The following is a 20,793-nucleotide window of genomic DNA, read 5'->3' as shown; positions in this document are numbered from 1 at the left end:
TATTTGGTTAAAGTCTGCTGGGAAGGTATTGGAAATATAGGCCTACACACCATTCAAATTAGAGATAAATACAAACTTTAAAATAATAATAATAATAATAATGATAATAATAATTTCACGAGGGAAGTATACGTATAGTTATACCAACATTTTATTTTAATTTGGCTTCTGTTAAGTTACTATGATATTTTGAGTATGAAATCACCAACAAAAAACAGGCTTAGTCGCAACATAACAATTATACTGGAAGTAAATTCAATGCAAAACAATACTTTTAATCATTGATATATATATATATATATACTTTATTCGTCAAAATGTAAAGACATTAAATTAATAAATTAATTTAAATTATTTCCAGTGCAATGTAAATATTAGCTGCAACTGGAGGCGAAAGGCTAACCAAGTTTATCCTAGAGGCGAAAGGCTAACCGTGTATCCTGGAGACGAAAGGCTAACCGTGTATCCTAGAGGCGAAAGGCTAACCGTCCGTGTATCATAGAGGCGAAAGGCTAACCGTGTATCCAGGAGGCGAAAGGCTAACCGTCCGTGTATCCAGGAGGCGAAAGGCTAACCGTGTATCCAGGAGGCGAAAGGCTAACCGTCCGTGTATCCAGGAGGCGAAAGGCTAACCGTGTAACTATCAACAAAATATTACTTTCCTGTGTAAATTCGATTGTTCTTTTGACTTATATATCTATTTTTCCTAAGACATGTGCTTCAAATTCATAAATCTTGGTGACTTATCTAACATTATTAAAGAGTTCTGTGTAGCAACACTTTAGAAAACGAAAATGATATAATGTCACATGACGCTCGTTCAGTTTTACCGCTGACGTAAACAAGTCAAATGATCGAGCGGTTAAGGCAGGGGCGCCGTTTACCGTACCTAAAGAGCCAACAACATCGGCAAGGGTTCGAGGCCGACTCGCTCCTAGTTCTGGTGGTGGAACAAGTCTTCTCGGATAAAGACTATAAACCGTAGGTCCAGTGTACACAGTTATAACCTGTGTGCACTTTAAAGAACCCAGTTCATTATTCGAAAAGAGTAGGGGGTTCACAAAATAGCCCCTGTATCAGGAGGATTACCACCTATCTGATAGGACAGTGATTAATTCACTATTGGTAATCCTTGGCCACATTGCCTAAAGACATAAAAAAAAAATAAATAAAATAACTATTTTAAACCCGGTAATTTTCTGAACGATAAAAAATTTCAAACGGTCCTGTTTGATCCTTCCAAAGACTATATTCAACAATACTGTATAGCATCGATAAGTTTGTTAGAAAGAACGAAATTTCATTCTTTGTAAATGAAAAGGTTTTGTTGCTTAAAAAATATATAATTTATGTAGTTAATACAAAGCGTAACATATTTTGATTACAGTTAAACATAGCATATAAAACCATAATTACATCACAAAAAAACACCACAAAAATCGATATAACAACAGCTCTTTCTAAAATATATTACTATCACTATCACAATGTACCTAACTTTGTGTAGTATAGGCAAACGCAATGATACAGCACCTAATGTGTTTCGCATGTGATGTCTGATATCATCGACACCAACCCAACTCGACATTTTCTCAACATGTTTCGGTCTATTTAAAGTCACAAACTACATTAAAAACAATCCTATGGGGCCAATTTTTGCTTTTAAACGATTAAAAGTGTGAAAAATAAACCGATTCTAATATTAAGTGGCCCGCCATAAATACAGGCATTCACCGTGCGCGGATTGATATTTTTCGTCCTGCCTGTGATGCACCCACTTGTCCGATAGAGTCGATCATGAAGTGAAACAATGAAAGAATATTCAAATTTTCAGAGATAATATATCGTGTCTACCACGATTTAACGGATTCTTCCATGATACAGGCGCACATGTGATACACCTGAAATGCTAAATTTATCTTATTAAAACCACATCGATCTAAATTCCGATATCAAAATTATTCCTAAAAAATTAGCAACCAGGCACTAACGCATTTGGCAAGTCCCGTAGTAACTCGTTTGTAAAATAAACAGTTCATAACCGTCCTCCGAAACGGCACTCGAGTCGGTGGTCTCACTACTAATCTTGCAACCATGCGTGTCTGCGTTGTACGAGAATGAGTTGCAGTTGGCAGTGTCTTCACAATACAAGCTACAAACACCAGAACTAACGGCTTTCCTAGACGACAGAATGGTGTTAGGTGATTGGTCAGAACTGACGCGTCTGAAGTTTCTGTGAAGTCCCACTGAAAATAATACATTTTAAAAATAATCATCTTAGTGTATAAAAAAAAATAAAAAATAAGTTGTAATTAAGGGTAATAATTTCTGCAAGTCGCTATTTACCAATATACTATATTAATATACTAATATTAATATTTTTTATAAATGAGACGTTCTCAACGCTTCTAATTGCAAGTATGTAGGGCTAACATTAAAAAAACATACGTTTACTTTCGCAAATATAACCATATTTGGCATCACAGCTAACATTGTCTGCAGAGTCAATTGGGGTACATTCTGCAGCAGACCACAGCGTTGACAGTGGTCCAACGAGAGCGTGCGTCAACTTAGTCAGATAAACGCGTTCATCATCATCGTCAATAGTTGTTAGACGAGCGTTGATTCGTTTACACGCGTTCACTGCCTCTTGCCACGTGATTGGTGCGGTTATCACTTTGTAGCAAGATGTTCCGTAGGTAATCGTCTTGGCCGCAGGACCTATGTAATAAATAGGCATATAAACCATGTGCTTTCACGGACAAAATTTTCTTCTTTTTTTCACCAAATAAAAAACTAATCTGTATCGTGTCACAAGTAGAAAACCTATAAAGCCTGTGTTCCAATTACCTAATTTATTCATGGGAATCGAAAACGTTTATTTTGTATGCGTGATGCGTTTTCTATATCCATCTACTTTGTCATGATGAGAAATAATGCGCCGCCACGCAGTTCACAAATGCCCGTGTAAGTCAAAAGATTTGCCTAGTGGAAAGCAGGCGCAAAACATTCTAAGACGTAAAATACACTTAATGGTTTAATACCTGTACATTCAAGAGGTCCTACTGAGAAATATAATTTTTCTTGACTATTGTCTGTATCTGCTATTAGTATCTCTTTCATTGGTAAATCGTCTTTGTTTAAGATATACCCACTGTCCTCCCGCCATTGGTGGTCATTTCTCTCACAGTTGCAGTCAGTTTGGCACGATCCTTAACACAAGCATTATCAATATTAGATAGTACGCCTAATGTATATTATTATAATCATACTAAAAACTCGTGACCAAAGGCATTTCAAACGGATGTATATTTGTGTACTTCTACGTCAATACCTCCATATTAGATTAGGGACTTTTCGATTTGGTACCTTTCTGGTAAGTCAACTATCTTTGACATGAGTACGAGTAGACGTATGACGTCATAACTCTGCATACATTTCACAAAAATCATGGCGGATAATGATTTCGAGAATGTAGTATAGTAAAATGCATTTCAGTTAAATTATATTTACAAACTGTGAATTATATATCGATCTTTATTGGTTATTTAAAATTGTTCAGAATAAAGGACGACGAAATCATGCAATAATAGTTATAAAAATTGTGTTTTAAAAAGTGTACAAATACCAGTATATCCAAGAAAGGTTGAGAAGAATGTATACTTACCATCAAGTGAGCAAGGGCATTGGTAGGAATCACTTCCTGTTGACCCTCCCCAGTTAACAAGTTCATCTCCATTAATTGATACCCAACGTGATTTAGAAAATTTTACATGGTAACAGTCAATCTGAAATGTAATTAGAGATCAATTTTCATACTATAATTCATAGTTCATTCACATTCACACAACCTGGGGGCGCGCACATCGTACCCTTGTCAAGTGTCGCTTCATATTTTAAGCTTAGGTCTATTGTAACTATCGAGAAAGAGTTTCTAGGCTACAAAAGGTTCACATTCACACAACCTGGGGGCGCGCACATCGTACCCTTGTCAAGTGTCGCTTCATATTTTAAGCTTAGGTCTATTGTAACTATCGAGAAAGAGTTTCTAGGCTACAAAAGGTTCACATTCACACAACCTGGGGGCGCGCACATCGTACCCTTGTCAAGTGTCGCTTCATATTTTAAGCTTAGGTCTATTGTAACTATCGAGAAAGAGTTTCTAGGCTATAAAGGGTTTCTTAACGTCTCGACATAACACATGTGTTTGCTTTATAAATCTCTAATATTCCTTCTTTATGAGTTTAAAATAATATTCGATTCGAAAATAGGCTTAAAAGGGTATTTAAAAAAGGGGCTTTGTGGAATACTGAATTGTTGAACGGATGACAATAAATGGAAATATTAGTTCAAAAGAAGCTTACTTCAAAATATTGCCGACATTCGCTTGACTCTGTAGTGAGCATGCGCAATTGAGTATCATTTATTGGATAGTTGAAAACTTTGCTGTATTTTGGATCGTTGTAACCATGGACATAAGTTTGTTCAGGGACATCGTGGAACACAGCAGTAATAACTGCAATAAAGAATGAAGATCAACCAACACATTATTCAAACACGTCACTCATTGTCAATCAAAATTAAATACAATGATATATTTTATGAATTACTGTAATTGTATTTGTGTGTGGTCAACAATAAACAAATAACTGACCGAAATACTTGAAAAAAGACCGACAGAGGGCACGCTATTCAATATATTTTCAGGTATATTGTACTTGATTAACAAACAATATACATCTGTAACCGCTCTACACACAACACAAAAGATTATCGACTTAGGGTTGAGGTGAGCGGGGTTCGAGTTGATTGGGGCGGCGGCACTAGACACACGTAGATAATAAATAAAAGAGTACAAAATAGTTGGCTTATAGTAGATATGTTATTATTCTAAATCGTAATACAAATTATACAATATGCGACTTATAATTAAGTATGCTTAAAGATTTAGATAACAAGTCAAACTTAAGTTTGTTGACAACTGGCAGTGGTCGAGCTTGTCCCCTTTTTGGTGTGGTAAACCCGTTCGAAGTTTGATGCTTATATACACTCCACCGATTCCCTCGTCTGGCTGTGGACTTTACACACAGAATCCAACTTGGGCAATCTTCCCTCAACCTGAATTTGTTGAGCAAGGAATAAGTGTAAATACAACTTCTTTCAGAATGTACAAAATGTATCAGGGAGGACCTGACTGCTCTCAATAGATTTAGAGTTGAGTTGTGTACTACGGTAGCCTTTTTGTATTTGATTCCTATAACTACAGAATTCTCTATACAGGCTTCGTTCAATGATAATGATGATGGTTAGCTAATAAATCATAGCCTCTAGTGAGTATATAATGACAGGGTCTTATTACTACACTCTAACTTACATATAAACATACAATCAATAGGATATAAGATGGTCAAACATATAGTACATATTTACAATATATCACGTTGTATCTAAGATAATAAAGTCATTGCTGGATTTAATAACATGCAATGATAAATATAAAAGTAGTATCCTATATGTATGTAACAAGTACAACTAAAGGACTTAAGTCAACTATGGTACTTACGCTAAAAAATAATAAGTTTATGTTGGTTATCTTACCTGAATTTGTTGAGCAAGGAATAAGTGTAAATACAACTTCTTTCAGAACGTACAAAAAGTATCAGGGAGGACCTGACTGCTCTCAATAGATTTAGAGTTGAGTTGCAAGATGATGGTGGCCCTATTTCCTTATTTGGAGTTCGATCAGCTAAAAGTTTAGCCTTACAATAATTAGCTCATACTTAAAGTATGTTGGTCAGAACTTTCTGTTTGTAAGGAAGTTGGAATGTGTAAAGGTTGCAATTTTCCTTGGACTGGCACACTTTTGTGGCCTGGGTTACCATTTGTCTTCTTGGACTGGCCTACTTTTGTAGCCTGGGTTACACATCCACAGCATGACAAATTAAAACAAGCAGTCACGTCAAGGGCTGAAACCGTTGTCAACCAATTACAACACACAATTTAAAATATTGGCAATTGTCAAAACAGGTGATCTTTTGAAACGCTCAGATCTACCAAAGGGTATCTCAAGTAACGGGGAGATCCCAACCCACAGTACGGTGGCGACAAGGAGGGAGCATGTTGCAAAACAAATTAGAAACGAGAATTTTTTACAGAACGACCCACATTGAAGATACAGATTACTTGAGATTTTCTGACGTCACCAAAATATCGATTTTCCGGAAAATAAACAGCCATAGTCTGTTGGTTTAAAGCTATTTGCAAAAAAAAAATTGGAAGGTATTTTTAGACGATATCGTTCAAACACTCTTTACAAACATACAAACCAAGTAATACTTGAAAAAATGCTTTGTAAGCATTTTGTCAAGTATAGCAGTTACGTCACTGGACGAAAGACAAACCTTCATCTTCGTACAATTCAAGGTCACAATACGCCCAATATGGATTGTCGCTGCCATCACCGTCTGGATCAATGAGATAAGAATCAGTCTTTGTAAATCCAGCCGCTTTCACCTCAGCGCATGAACGCAGAATGGGTGGTGCAAACCCTAAATTGAAGTACCAAAAATAAGCAAGTATTATAATTTTATCAATACAGTATTAGCTTTCAATCACCATCTTCGTATTACCAATCACAATGTTTCTGAAGTAACACAAAAATATTGAAGATATATTTATTTTCGGTAGATATTATAATCGTATTTGTTTAACGCTTTTCATGGAGCGCTTTTTATTTACGACGCCTTTGTGGATGTCCGAAATGAATCGACATATCTTGACATTGGTTACCTACCTCGACATTTTAACGGACCAAGGGTAAGGTAAGAATATTCGTAACTTTTATCTACGTCACCACCGTAAACTTTGGTAACGGGTAAACGAGCTCTATCGGTCAAAAGTCCGTAATCATTCCTTAGTTGCCTATCATTTATATCACAGTTACAGACAGAACCTGGGTCATCACAAGTTTCTGGAATTGGCAGCAAAAGAAGAAATATGGTTTACCATTATTGATAATAATAATTGAATATCGAAACGTGGCAGGCTATAGGCGCTTGACCTTTGACAAGATCGCCTACAATTTATAATTTCAAATACGATACTTAGTATTGTATATTCAGCATGCACGTTCACATAGTATGTGGGTTTACTCACCATCTATTCCGCATGCGCAAGTCCTGCTGTACGTTTTCACGCCTCCCCACATGTACATATCGGCACCATCTCTTGACACCCACCAGTGATAATCTTTAGGGTTACCTTTTATTCTTGCATGGTGACATTCAAGCTGCAGAATATAAAGGATTGGTACAATACTGTAGGCCTACATGTTGTTGTCACCAAGCAGAGCCCACTACGTCCGTAGAGTTTCCAGTTAAGTTCAATTCAATTTATTTACATCCAAAAGACAAAAAGTTACAATTTACAAATATTCTCTTCCGGGCCTGGATTTCTATAACGTTATATGGATATATTGTATACGATAAAATGGGATCTAAATGTTAATTTAGTGGCAGAAAAAACATTTAGTATGAAATTAGGGTGTTGCTCGGGCAACTAGGGCAACACTCATGGGTCCGTCCTTCATTATTAATAATTATGTAAAAAGGCCAAACAAAAAATTGTTCGTTTACCCTACTAAATCGCCGAAATCTATTGGCTTTGGGGTTTTTGTTTTGTGTAATTTTCTTAAGGTTTCATAAAGCTAAATACGTGAAGAGTTCAAGTTCAAGAGATCTCCTTTAACAAAATTCGTTTCGCCACAGGACATGTGGTAGGAAGTGCCCTTTCTTCTGGGACTCAACCCTCTACTCGAAAATGTCTAGATCCGCCTCAGCACCCCGCCCTCTACACATGAATATACGTGCATCATAAGCTTATCAATGATATTATTACCTTAATGTACTGTTCACACGATGCTGATTTTTGCACTAGTTGTGTGATCTGTTCCATTGTGTACCCAGTGTAGGTTATTGGCCGATTATACGATCCTGGGCCACCGTATGGACTCCCACTAATTCGTAACCGTGTACTAGTGTCATGCTGAATGATTGTGATGCCTGAAAAATCAATATTTTATTTTATATAAGCCTATTGTGATTATGCCTAAATATAGCGTAATAACGTTTTTAATTGGTTGTTTGTCAAAATACGTTGTTAATTGTTCGTTTGTCAAATACGTGACACGCGACAGCGCTAGCCAATGAATCCACCCCTGATCGAATTTTACTGATAAAATTCACTTTAAAAAATTAAAATAAATTAAATTTCGCACCAGTAGAGCTTTCGTTTACGCAGAGTCAATGCTGATGCTCAAACCTGTTTCATATTAAATCTGGTAATGTGTTGTTATTATTAAAGTCATTGTAGTACAGAACGCAAACGTCATATCGATTATGCCGATGTTGTCGAGTATTTTGTACATGTCACCACCAGATTTTTTTCTTTAATATGTATGCCCCACATTTATTCTCATTCACGCATTATCTATTATTAGGTTGGTACATATCGTTTACTATTTTAGCTGCTAATAATGAATATGATTTGATAAATAACAGAAAACACCACAAACTTGCCATCAGTTGGATCTGACGTCATGTCACATTCAACAGTTATCTCATCTCCTGATTGGTCAGTTTCCTCTGGGTTAATTGTTTTCAAACCATTTGTTGAATCACCGTCTTTTTTAAGCTGAGCACATGAAACCTGGCCATTGACTAAAGACATTGAAGAATGTAAAGTGGGTTTAATATGGTACATATAACTATACCTAGCGGTTATTATGAAATCAACGGCGTTTCGAAATGTTGGGGGTTAGGGTTAGGGTTAGGGTACAACCCCCCCCCCCCCCCCCCTTATCAAACATGTTGGGGAGGTGGGGCGGGACAGGGTGACTGGTGATCTGCGCTTCGGTGTTTATAAAAGGTGACGTTAAACACCTGTAGTATCACATCTGATGACGGCATCAGTCCAATACCATATCATCTAACTCCTAATATTAACTTAATCTCTACCCTCTAATAATTTCTCACTATAGTACAGTATCCCACAGATTTCTGTCAACAGACGTGATACCTCAGGATGTTTAACGTCCTTAGACATGATACCGTAGGATGTTTAACGCAGTTGCTCTAGCATATGCTCTCACAGGATCTGTTCTGTCCCTTTTGCACTGGGAATTTATTCATTCATTTATTAATTCATTTATTCATTCAACCCCGTCGGGGAAAGCTGGCCCCCTCGGCTTTTTTTCAACGGATAAGCTTCTTTTCCACATGGGGTTCTTTTCAAGATTACTTTTGTAAACTAAAGTAGGGGAGTTTCTAGATTCCCGCCCGGAAAATTGTATTTTTACATGATTTGAATTTCTAATAAAGATTAACAAAATCAAAATTTAACTTTTAAATTTAATTTTGTGGCGTGTTCACCGCGTAGGACTAACAATACCATCTTCCCAATTACACCTGCACAAACTCATTTGCATAACAACGCAGGGCTTACTAAACTGTTTGAAATAGCTACAAGGTCCCCAGAAATAACACCTATAGTATTTTGAAACATGATATATAAGAGTCTTCACTACCGCACCATGATTGGGGCTGAGCAAAGACAATATTTATTGAAATATGAAATTAAAATATTAAGTCTCCAGTTAAGCTCACCAGGGCAGAGCTAAGAATGAAAGTTTAGTCCTCGGAACCGGGAAATTATGAAACGAAATATAAAAGTCTTCAGGACCAGCCAAACAATGGTGATTGTTTCCCAAGTGTAAGACATGCAATGCACGCGGCCGTGACGGTAATTCAACAAAACAAAATTATGAAATACAAACAGAGCTAGCACACAAAAGCCTACTTACTTATTTTAATATTTCTATAATTTAAAAACAATTAGAATTATCATATCACCTTTGATAATTATAATGTTAAATTTCAACTATCCAGATGCGAATTTAAAAAACTCGACCTCATAATTATGCTTCAATTTCAAGATCTACTTAAAACATATTTATTTATTTATTCTACCATAAAATTCACAACATATTAGTAGGCCTACAATACAATATCTTGCATGAAACGGATATTTGAAAGTACACTATAATGTGTAACGGTAGAATTACAATTCTAATGTAAAAGATTAATAAAATAAAAATTGAACAGTGTTGTGTGTTGATCGCGAATGACTAACAATTCCATTTTTCCCACAGCACATGTGCACACTCATTTGCATAACAAACGCACGGCATACCAAACTACGATGAGATCAAATTAATTCTCTTCTAAACACGTAACGAAGAGAATTAATTCCCTTTTTTTTACATTAAAATAAATTGAGGGCGCTAAACATAACATTTAAACCACCAAAGCAGTTTGCTAGAGCCAAAAAAAAAAAGATGGTAAATGTGCTCTCCCTGCCTCAGCACTAAGGCCCTGCCACAGCCTTTTGGGGTCGTTTCCACCACATCACCAGATGCATTGATGTTGTCGCCTCATGATGTGTGGTGGAAAGGGGGACGTATGATCTGTGAACCCCAAACACAGTGGCTCGCATAGCCTTAACTCTATTCCACCGACCAGCGTGGGAATCGAACCCACGACATACGTGTTGTTAACACGACGCTCAGACGACTGAGCTAACTGATCAATTTATTTTTACCAAGGTTAATAGGATATTTATGACGTAATGATCAATTACGTAATACACGTATAAATAGACTATTATCAGCTTTTCAGTCATGTACTTGGTGGCGTAACGGGTAATGCTCAGTTTTGAGTGCTATCGGCTGGGGTTCGAACCTCGACGGATATTTTTTTTTTTTTTTAATATTGTTTTTTTTTAAATAGAGATATGTGACTTATTTCTATTTTATATCACTGTGCTCCACTGGTGCTAAATTTGGTCCACTGAACCAGTTACCGTAGTACTATTTCTATTTCGGAAGTAAATAAAGGCATAAATGGCGCTCCGTAGAAGTAGAGAATGCTCGATCTTCGAAATGACGCTCTGAATATATCTCCTTAATTCATCAAGGCTTCTATCAATGGATGACGAGTTGGGTGCAGGAACGCTAGTAGACCAAACCCAGTACCGTTTTTATTACGATCAATTCTTTCAAAAGCAATATACACATTTAGATAATACATTTGATAAATTAATAGTTGACATGAGTAAACGTAATGTATTAATATAGACGGGTAATGTAGGTCTATACTAAAAATAATGGGATAAATGGATTTCTGAGTATTAAATGTAATGGCCAAATAACAAGCAAATGAAATTCGTCAACTGAATTATTTTTACAAATGTTGCATGTGCGTTCTTGATGTGGTGATGTCCTGTTCCATCAACCCTTTTCAATTTCGAGCTTTAAAGTCCCAAGACTATTATATTTGTACTTAAGATTATGAACATTTACATTATTGCTACTTATACTGATGTTTAAATAAACGGTAATATTTCAACTTAGAATGTGATCTCATTTTTTCAAAGTATCTTTGTTTCTCAATGTCTGTAACCCTTAACTTACAGTCATTAAAAAAATTATATTTATCATTAACATATATTTAACCAAACATAACCGAAGCCATAGGCCTATGCACAGAGTAAAAATCTAACTGGCATGGCCCAACACATTTGATTTCTATCGACTTTTCTTAATTGATAGGCATAACATCTAAATGTATATCTGCTTTGATTAACTCAAATTATGTGTAACCAGTATCGAATAACGTTAAGACTATAATTAATTTGTACCGGGAGTCTACCATGTTTAGCAGTTACTCCAACGTTTGGGGCGTTGCCTACACCTAATCTGCAGAATGTTGTGTGAATGTTAAAGTTATTATCAAGTAGTCCCCAAATGTCACTTCCATAGGTAAGAATTGGTATGATTTTGACATCTAAAATATAATTCCAACTCAACTCAATAAGCCATAGTATTAACCTGATTAAATTACTAGTTCATCAGTGTTCTAGTTAGTCTTACTACTATTGTGCATTCGAACAGTAAAAGTGCGAAACTTACTTTGTTTAAATGGAATAAAAAGTAACATCAATAACGTCGGAAACATGGCGATGTTTTCTGCTCTGATTCTTGGGTCGATGTGATAGTTACACGATCGATTCAATATTCATGTTCGTGATTTGTTTTACATTAATTATAACCAATAAACCTCGATGTTCATGGAAATAATATCATATTTATGTTAAGTCAATCTTTACTCAGAGTACACACAATTAGTTTGTGTACTTAAACTAAAACCTCATTACCTTTTACATTATAATCACTAGTTTTGCAATAAGATTTTATCTAATCCAGATGCATTTGACAACTTTCGTAAGTCGTTTGTAAAATAAACAGATCATAACCGTCCTCCGAAACGGCACTGGAGTTGGTGGTCTCACTGCTTATCTTGCAACCATGCGTGTCTGCGTTGTACGAGAATGAGTTGCAGTTGGCAGTGTCTTCACAATACAAGCTACAAACACCAGAACTAACAGCTTTCAGAGACGACAGAATGGTGTTAGGTGATTGGTCAGAACTGACGCGTCTGAAGCTTCTGTACTGTCCGACTGAAAACATTAATAAATTCAGTGATTTATATAAACACGTTTAATATAGCGGGAGCATTATTGTGTTAATGGTTATAAACATTCAAAACTTACATTCACTTTCGCAAATATAACCATATTTGGCATCACAGCTAACACTGTCTGCAGAGTCGATTGGGGTACATTCTGCACTAGACCACAGCGTTGACAGTGGTCCAACGAGAGCGTGCGTCATCTTAGTCAGATAAACGCGTTCATCATCATCGTCAATAGTTGCTAGATGAGCGTTGATTCGTTTACACGCGTTCCCTGCCTCTTGCCATGTAGTTGGTGCAGTTATCACTTTGTAGCAAGATGTTCCGTAGGTAATCGTCTTGGCCGCAGGACCTACCGGGAAAAATGTAAACTGATAGTGACTCTCGGCTGTCTTTACCATGATAATCTTAAACATGCATTTTGTTTCGTTTTTTTAAATTTAACGTACTGTTACACTTGCCATTTTAAGTTTCTAGCAGTATCACAAACGATTAAAAAACTTACGTAAATTATGATACGCCATGTGTGCCGAATTGTTTTCTTTCTCGCAACCTAACGACGCAACGTAAGAAAATACTGATCGTACTCTATCAATTTCGCAACCCCGTTTTACGACAATTTGAATCATCACAGTTGCGACGTACGTAAAGCAGAAAACGATGTTGAATAATACTACTGTTTACGCCGTCGGTTCCCGCTTGGGATACGAACGATTATGTTCTTAAGCGTGGTGGTTTCCACTAGAACGCAACGTAAATGAATGAATGAATGAATAATTATTGGAAGGGCATTTTCTTACGTTGCGTCGGTTACGTTAGTGGGAACCACGCTTTACGGCACTTTGCGTCAATACGTTGCGTTGAGTGGGAATTACCAAGTTTTCGACTGTAGTTTAGAGTTCTTATGTCTGGCTTTAAGCTCTGTCTACACTATCAACTTTATGTGACAAAAATGAGACATGATTATGTCATATTATTACCATATTTGGGCACATTACACTTTTTTTTGTCAATCTAGTTTGATAGTGTAGACAGAGTTTAAAGGACAACTGTACCGAGAACCATATTTTAACAACGTATTAGGGATGTACATATGATTTCAGAACAATCGCGAGATTTACGATACCGCTGCATGCGCTCACAGTAAAGCCGTCGCCGTAAATTGCTGTGACGTCACAAGTGCATGGCAAAATCTATCTCATGAGTTTTCACTGTTGTTAACATACAAGAGATAGGTACCGTCACTTCAATTGCTTATTTGACATGTATTAGGCTTAAGTGTTTAGTCTAGATAGGCAAAAGAAACAATAACAAAATTCAACATTTATATTTTTTACGATTTATTTACTTTGTTTACTATGTCTGACCCGAAAGAGTAGCGAGAAACATGACATATGATGCTCTGGAATCATTCAACCATATCGAACAAAACACTTGTTTAATATACTGTAATACGATCGCGGTGATTTTTGGTGAATAAAGACGATGATGTTTATAGTAATCAACCGGCCTAACACTTGTATTCAACGACGATGGTGAGTAAATTATAAAAGTTCATGAATTTAGGCGTTCATAAACGGCGACCAAAATAATCTGACCGACTCGATACCTAGCTAGTAGTGTGGCTAGCCTAGGCCTAGGGGGCTAGGCATAGGCACCCTAGTAGGCATATCAATAGGCTGCAGAATCACCACCACACACCGAAAAGACCCGTGGCGTGTCAAAGAGGAACGTTTTGAATGTGATATGGTTGAGTGATTCCATTGCGTCATCACACACGTCATACTTCTAGCTACCTCGTGGGTTCGTAAAGCGCGAACATTTCTAGTAAACATACTTTTTAAATAAATCGTAAAAAAATATAAATTTTAAATGTTTATGTTTGTATTGTTTCTTTTGCCTATCTGGATATTGAAGTGTATGAAATACATCCTTAAATACGTTGTTAAAATGGTTCTCGGTAAAGTTGTCCTTTAAGAGTACAAAAACCAATCTTAGCATAGAACATTAGGCCCTAATGGTTTACCTGTACATTCAAGAGGTCCTATTGTAAAATAAGCTTCTTCAACACTATCGTCTGTATCTGCTATTAGTATCTCTTTCATTGGTAAATCTTCCTTGCTTGTAATATACCCACTGTCCTCCCGCCATACGTTATCATTAATCTGACAGTTGCAGGTATAGCTAACACTTTGACAAGATCCTTAATACAAGAATAGACAATAGAAAATATGATACTGTACAATTTAAAGTATACTACTACAATCATACTCTAATGCACAGTGTTCTTAAAAACGTTAAGTGACCATTTGTGGTAAATATGAAAAAAAAAATGATCAGAATCATAAAAACGACGAAATGTTTGTATACACGCTTACGACAATATCATAATCTTTAGTTATGAAAAGCAGGAATTGTGTGAAAACAAAGTTTAACACAATTCGAATTAAATGTGAGAACTGAGAGAACGATTCTTTTGGACCACGTCACGTCTGCAAATAATCATTAAGTAAAATCATTTTCCTGCCCACCCACAAGTAATAGCACATTAATTGCTAGACGGGCTTTTTGCTGAGCGTTGTAGCGTTTTGTATGTATGCTTAAGTCTCTGTGTATCCAAATTGTGTTATAATCAGACCAGACGTTCAAGAATATGATTGAAGTATACTTTACCATCAAGTGAGCAAGGGCATTGGTAGGAATCACTTTCTGGTGACCCTCCCCAGTTAACAAGTTCATCTCCATTAATTGATACCCAGCGTGAGTCAGAAAAATATACATTGTGGCAGTCAATCTGAAAAATATAGATAGATAGACGTAAATATAGATGTACCTAATGGCAGCTACAGATTCGGGTATTTAAACACATCACACTGATTCAGCTCATATTTGGTTGAAGAGATCTATTATTAAACCATCTAGAACGGTCAATGATTATCCAGTGAGAAACACCTTGTCTCTAATGCTAACTCGTGACTAGCAAATGTTTTTTTTGGTTGTATATTATGAAGCTTTAAAAAATAGTTAACATGACGGATAACTTGAACAGCAGTAAATGTTACTTAAATAGAAACTTACATCAAAATATTGCCGACATTTGCTTGAATCTGTATTGAGCATGCGCAGCTGAGTGTCACTGATTGGATAGTTAAACACTTTGCTGTATTTTGGATCGTTGTAACCGTGGACATAAGTGCGTTCAGGAACATCATGGAACACAGCAGTAGTAACTGGAAAAATGAACAGCGAAACAATAATTATTTAAATTAAAATGGTTATCCACATGAAACTAAATAAAGATAGAATGCAAGGATCTAATGTCTATTTACCTGATTCTCACCACATACAATATGATACACATGAGAAGCTGTATCACGAAATTTTCCTATGAAACTTTTGAAATAATGTTTATAAATGTGGATATATATAGTACTGTTAATTTGACTTTAAATCCTTTCTCATAATATATTGTTTAATTCTTTTCATAACCGTAGAAAGTAAAGGTTACAATATATTTGACAACTTTTTTTCATTTGTTAATTGTCACAATTACGTTTTTTGTTTTCACACATGCTTGTGGAAATGAAATAAACAAAACAAGTTATCAGTTATCGAGAATCAATTCCCCAGCAGCAGAGTGAATGTATAAAAATTAAAATATGTTTTGAACAAAATACATAAGAAGTTGGTTTACTAAGGCTCATCCCATCTGTGGAAATGTTAAGAGCCTAAGAAACAACAGACACCTGGATGAAATGTTCTGTTTCAGCGAGTTCATAAAAGAAGGTTAAGGCCTTTGACGTCACTGTCGAACTCGATACATTTAAAATACAAAATATATACAATTACATTTGATTGGTTATTTTAATTAATTTGTTTGTGGCAAACAATAAACAATTTATGACCGAAAGACACAAACCTTCATCTTTGCCAAGGTCAAGATCACAATACGCCCAATATGGATTGTCACTGCCATCACCGTCTGGATCGATGAGATAAGAGTCAGTCTTTGTGAATCCAGCCGCTTTCACCTCAGCGCATGAACGCAGAATGGGAGGTGCAAAGCCTAAATAGAAATAAACATAGACAGGTACTATATAGGCCTACTATATTAACCCTAAATAAACATAGATTAGGTACTACAGGCCTACTAATATTAGCCCTAAATTCGTTTTCAATTATCACAAGCACAATGTTTTAAATGCACATATCTGGTTACAGATAAAATGAAAAATGTGCACAAAAAACTCAGTGGGTCAGTAAATTTGTTATATAGCGTGAAAATAGCAAACACCATTGAATAATATTTAGTTTGATAACATTTTTTACCACGCCGTTTATTTTTCATAATTTTGTTTAACTTCCTCTATCTACAACATTTGAAAAAAAGTATCCCAATTTAGTAGATATGTTATTCTTTTGAACTTTATTAACGTACTTCATGGAACGCCTTAAGGCTTTTTCTATGGAACGTCATTTACGCATTTGACGATTCCATTCCCAACATTGAATCGTTAAATGCTAAATGAGTTCTTACATTACCTACCTCGACATGTTAACGGACCAAGGGTAAGGAAAGAATATTCGTTACTGGAACCTACGTCACCAGCGTAAACTTTGGTAACGGGTAAACGAGCTCTATCGGTTAAAAGTCCGTAATCATTCCTTAGTTTTGAATCATTCATATCGCAGTTACAGACTAAACCTGGTTCATCACAAGTTCCTAAAATAAACAGGAGATAAGTACGGCTTACCTTTATTTATAAATGACGGGAGTAACACAATTAAAAATACTACCGGTATAACTTAATTATATATGAAAACGAGAGAGAGAGAAGAGAAAGTAAAACAAACTTGATGTAAATATCAATAAATATAAACTTACAAATAGTTTTATATAACAATAGTAAATACCTTTTTTTATGGTTAATAAAACAGGTTTAGTTATTTTATTGCAATCATAAACAAGTTGAAAGGAGAGTAAGCCGCATAACTAATGAAAGGAATACAATGAACATAAATCAATACATTGATCGGTGATATTATACTAACAGTACATTGACTGTTGAGACTCTTCTTAACCGCATTTTATGCTTTCTAGCATGGAGGCATGAAAGACCTGTCTATTTTGGGCTAACATCGCTGAAGGTCAGATTGAAGATGGTCATATTCTCCTTTACAGTTCGACACCACGTGGTTGTGGGTCTTCCTCGTTTCCTTGTTTATTTCTGGTGTCCACCATTGTTCTTGCTTATCAGATGATCAATCCATCGTTGCAGGTCAGTTTGAAGATGGTCATATTCTCCTTTACAGTTCGACACCACGTGGTTGTGGGTCTTCCTCGTTTCCTTGTTTACTTCTGATGTCCACCAGTGTTCTTGCTTACCAGATGATCAATTCATCTCCAATCCCGTCTCACGTTCTCTTGTTGGCATCTGGACGTTCTTGTTTTGATAATAATATGTTTGACCAGAAAATCTGACATATTTTCTTCTTAGTTTCCCTGTGAAAAACTGATAGCTGTTGTCATTCACCAGCATTCTGAACCCTTAAAAGCGTGGATAGGACATAATTTGGTCTTGATGCTATATTGTTTGAATTTCCAAACATGATTGTATTTCTAGCTTTGTATGTTCCAGCATTGTGTCATATCTGTACTGCCAACACAACAAGTAAAGTAATTGGTTGTCGGAGATCTTTTCTGTATACCTGGATAGGTAGTGGATTCGAGATATTGAGTGATAACTTCAGTTACTTCTGATTGATCTTAAGACCAATTTGTTGAGTCACTGAGACGAGATGTTTTTCCAGCATGTGTCTGTGAGTTTGGGATCGGCGAAATCAATCTTCCAATGTTGAAAAAATGTACATTGTACGCTAGCTTGTTTTTCTGTAGTTGCTGTAGTTCGACGCAAGCCCATTCGTTACAGTTACATTGGGTAGTGCAGAATCAACATTCTAGCCTGACTCCTGTTTTTATCTGGAAATGTTAGTTTAATCTTTCCTACTCAATACGTGTTGGGATCCCATACATTAAGACTCTTGGTACTACCAACAAACACACCTGCACAATTCACCATTAGGCCCTATACGTGGATTTATTCACCATCTATTGATCTATTTCACCACTATTATTATGTGGGATTACTCACCATCTAATCCGCATGCGCACGTCCTGTTGTACGTTTTACCCCCTCCCCACACGTACATATCGTCTCCCTCTCTTGACTCCCACCAGTGGTAATCTTTACTGTAATATCTCAATGCTGTACCGTGACATTCCAACTGCAGAATAAGGAAAAGGAAGTAAGTAAACAGTACTACATACCCCCTCCCCCATTCTCAACCTGGCATAGACGTGCGTTAGTGTTATCAATGATATTATTACCTTAATATACTGTTCACACGATGCTGATTTTTGCACTAGTTGTGTGATCTGTTCCATTGTGTACCCAGTGTAGGTTATTGGCCGTACATAGGACCCTGGGTTTTCGTATAAACCCCCAGTAATTAGTAACCGTGTATTAGTGTCATGTTTAATGATTGTGATGCCTGCAAGAACAAAATCAAGATACATTTGTACATAGGCCTACTGCGATTTGGCCTATTGTAGAAACACGTCATTCGTTTGTCAAAGTTAACTTTCCGAAAGCATAAGATATGTTTCCTCAAAGAGTGTATGATACCGGTCTGGTCAAATTGATTCAGAAGCTCTAATACAAACGTAATCACGTCATATGAATCTAAATCAATGTAGTCGAGTTGTACGACAAAATTTACTATTTTCTGTTTATTGAGTGTGTCACAGTATCGTCATTCATACATTGTATATAGGGTTGGTACACATCCCGATAGATTGGTTGTTTACTATTTAGCTGTTATATAAAATATGAATATGATGAGATAAAGAGAAACCACAAACTTGCCATCAGTTGGATCTGACGTCATGTCACATTCAACAGTTATCTCATCTCCTGATTGGTCAGTTTCCTCTGGGTTGATTGTTTTCATACCATTCGTTGAATCACCATCTTTTTTTATCTGAGCACATGAAACCTGGCCATTGACTAAAGAGATTGAGGAATACAATGTTGATTTAATAGTTACAAGGGAAACTAAACCGAAGAAATTAATGGTTGAGTATGTATTGCGAAATACAAAGTGGAATTAATAACTGCATTACTAATAATACTAGTAAATAAACGGAAGAAAATTTTAAAAAAACATGTGTAATAGCACTCCTATCATTCCTATACTACATCCACATAATAATAATCTTCTGTTCTCTACAACTATAAATAGAGCTATGTTTGTTTTTCAGAATTAACAATTTATAGCACTGAACTGAATTAAAAAAAAGTTTAGCAGACAGTGTTTTAATTAGGTTTACATTCAAACTGATTCAATAAAACCTAAAACACTTACTTTGTTCAAATAGAATGAAAAGTAATATCAACAACGTTGATGAAACATGACAGGTTTACATTCAAACTGATTCAATAAAAACCTAAAACACTTACTTTGTTCAAATAGAATGAAAAGTAATATCAACAACGTTGATGAACACATGACAGGTTTACATTCAAACTGATTCAATAAAACCTAAAACACTTACTTTGTTCAAATGGAATAAAAAGTAATATCAACAACGTTGATGAAACATGACAGGTTTACATTCAAACTGATTCAATAAAACCTAAAACACTTACTTTGTTCAAATAGAATGAAAAGTAATATCAACAACGTTGATGAAAACACGACAGGTTTACATTCAAACTGATTCAATAAAAACCTAAAACACTTACTTTGTTCAAATGGAATGAAAAGTAATATCAACAACGTTGATGAAAACATGACGATGTTTCCTTCTCTCATTCTTGTATCGATGTGATAGTTACACAACAAACAAACAGATATTCATGTACGTGACTATTTCTTCATAATCAAAACCAATAACAATCGATGTTATTATTTACAGAGCTCTTGTAAGTCTAAGTCAATCTTTGTTCAGAGTACATCAATTGGTTTGAAAATAGATTTAAACACGATTGTTGATCGATGCACTTTATTGATTAATTTCTTAACATGTATGTACATCTTAGGTATTTAAAATGGTACAGTAGTAGAAGTTAAGCGTGGTTCCCACTAGAACGCAACGCAGCGACGTATCGACGCAAAGTGCTGTGTTGCGTAATCACAAGTGGGA

The 20,793-nt window shown here is 35.9% G+C and overlaps 3 protein-coding genes across 4 annotated transcripts; all 3 read right to left on the bottom strand.

Moving 5' to 3' along the window:
* Window positions 1-1,498: 1,498 nt before the first annotated feature.
* LOC144852101 (uncharacterized) lies at window positions 1,499-3,155 on the bottom strand. 2 transcript variants are annotated; one of them, XM_078709812.1, is made up of 3 exons: window positions 3,045-3,155; window positions 2,449-2,721; window positions 1,499-2,246 (listed from the first exon to the last, which is right to left on the bottom strand). In XM_078709812.1, exons 1-3 carry the CDS (start codon window positions 3,121-3,123, stop codon window positions 1,987-1,989), a joined length of 612 nt encoding a protein of 203 aa, XP_078565938.1. In that variant the 5' UTR covers window positions 3,124-3,155; the 3' UTR covers window positions 1,499-1,986. The 2 variants fall into 2 exon arrangements, with proteins under 2 accessions (XP_078565938.1, XP_078565947.1); XM_078709821.1 differs by having other exon boundaries at window positions 2,455-2,721.
* Window positions 3,141-12,091, bottom strand: LOC144838597 (EGF and laminin G domain-containing protein-like). The gene is made up of 9 exons (XM_078694055.1): window positions 12,026-12,091; window positions 8,577-8,717; window positions 7,897-8,060; window positions 7,156-7,288; window positions 6,794-6,970; window positions 6,402-6,548; window positions 4,365-4,516; window positions 3,668-3,788; window positions 3,141-3,247 (listed from the first exon to the last, which is right to left on the bottom strand). The coding sequence occupies exons 1-9, from the start codon at window positions 12,069-12,071 to the stop codon at window positions 3,141-3,143; spliced, it is 1,188 nt and encodes a 395-aa protein (XP_078550181.1). The 5' UTR covers window positions 12,072-12,091.
* Window positions 12,092-12,310: 219 nt separating this feature from the next.
* LOC144838439 (uncharacterized) lies at window positions 12,311-20,462 on the bottom strand. The gene is made up of 11 exons (XM_078693836.1): window positions 20,393-20,462; window positions 19,514-19,654; window positions 18,976-19,139; window positions 18,740-18,872; window positions 17,134-17,310; window positions 16,507-16,653; window positions 15,666-15,817; window positions 15,261-15,381; window positions 14,614-14,790; window positions 12,667-12,939; window positions 12,311-12,573 (listed from the first exon to the last, which is right to left on the bottom strand). The coding sequence occupies exons 1-11, from the start codon at window positions 20,460-20,462 to the stop codon at window positions 12,311-12,313; spliced, it is 1,818 nt and encodes a 605-aa protein (XP_078549962.1).
* Window positions 20,463-20,793: the final 331 nt, after the last annotated feature.

This window comes from Antedon bifida, chromosome 1 (assembly GCF_963402885.1).
Source record: "Antedon bifida chromosome 1, ecAntBifi1.1, whole genome shotgun sequence".
Taxonomy (NCBI): Eukaryota; Metazoa; Echinodermata; class Crinoidea; order Comatulida; family Antedonidae; genus Antedon; species Antedon bifida.
Note: the sequence above shows the minus strand (reverse complement) of the source record. Positions and strands in the feature narration are given on the sequence as shown.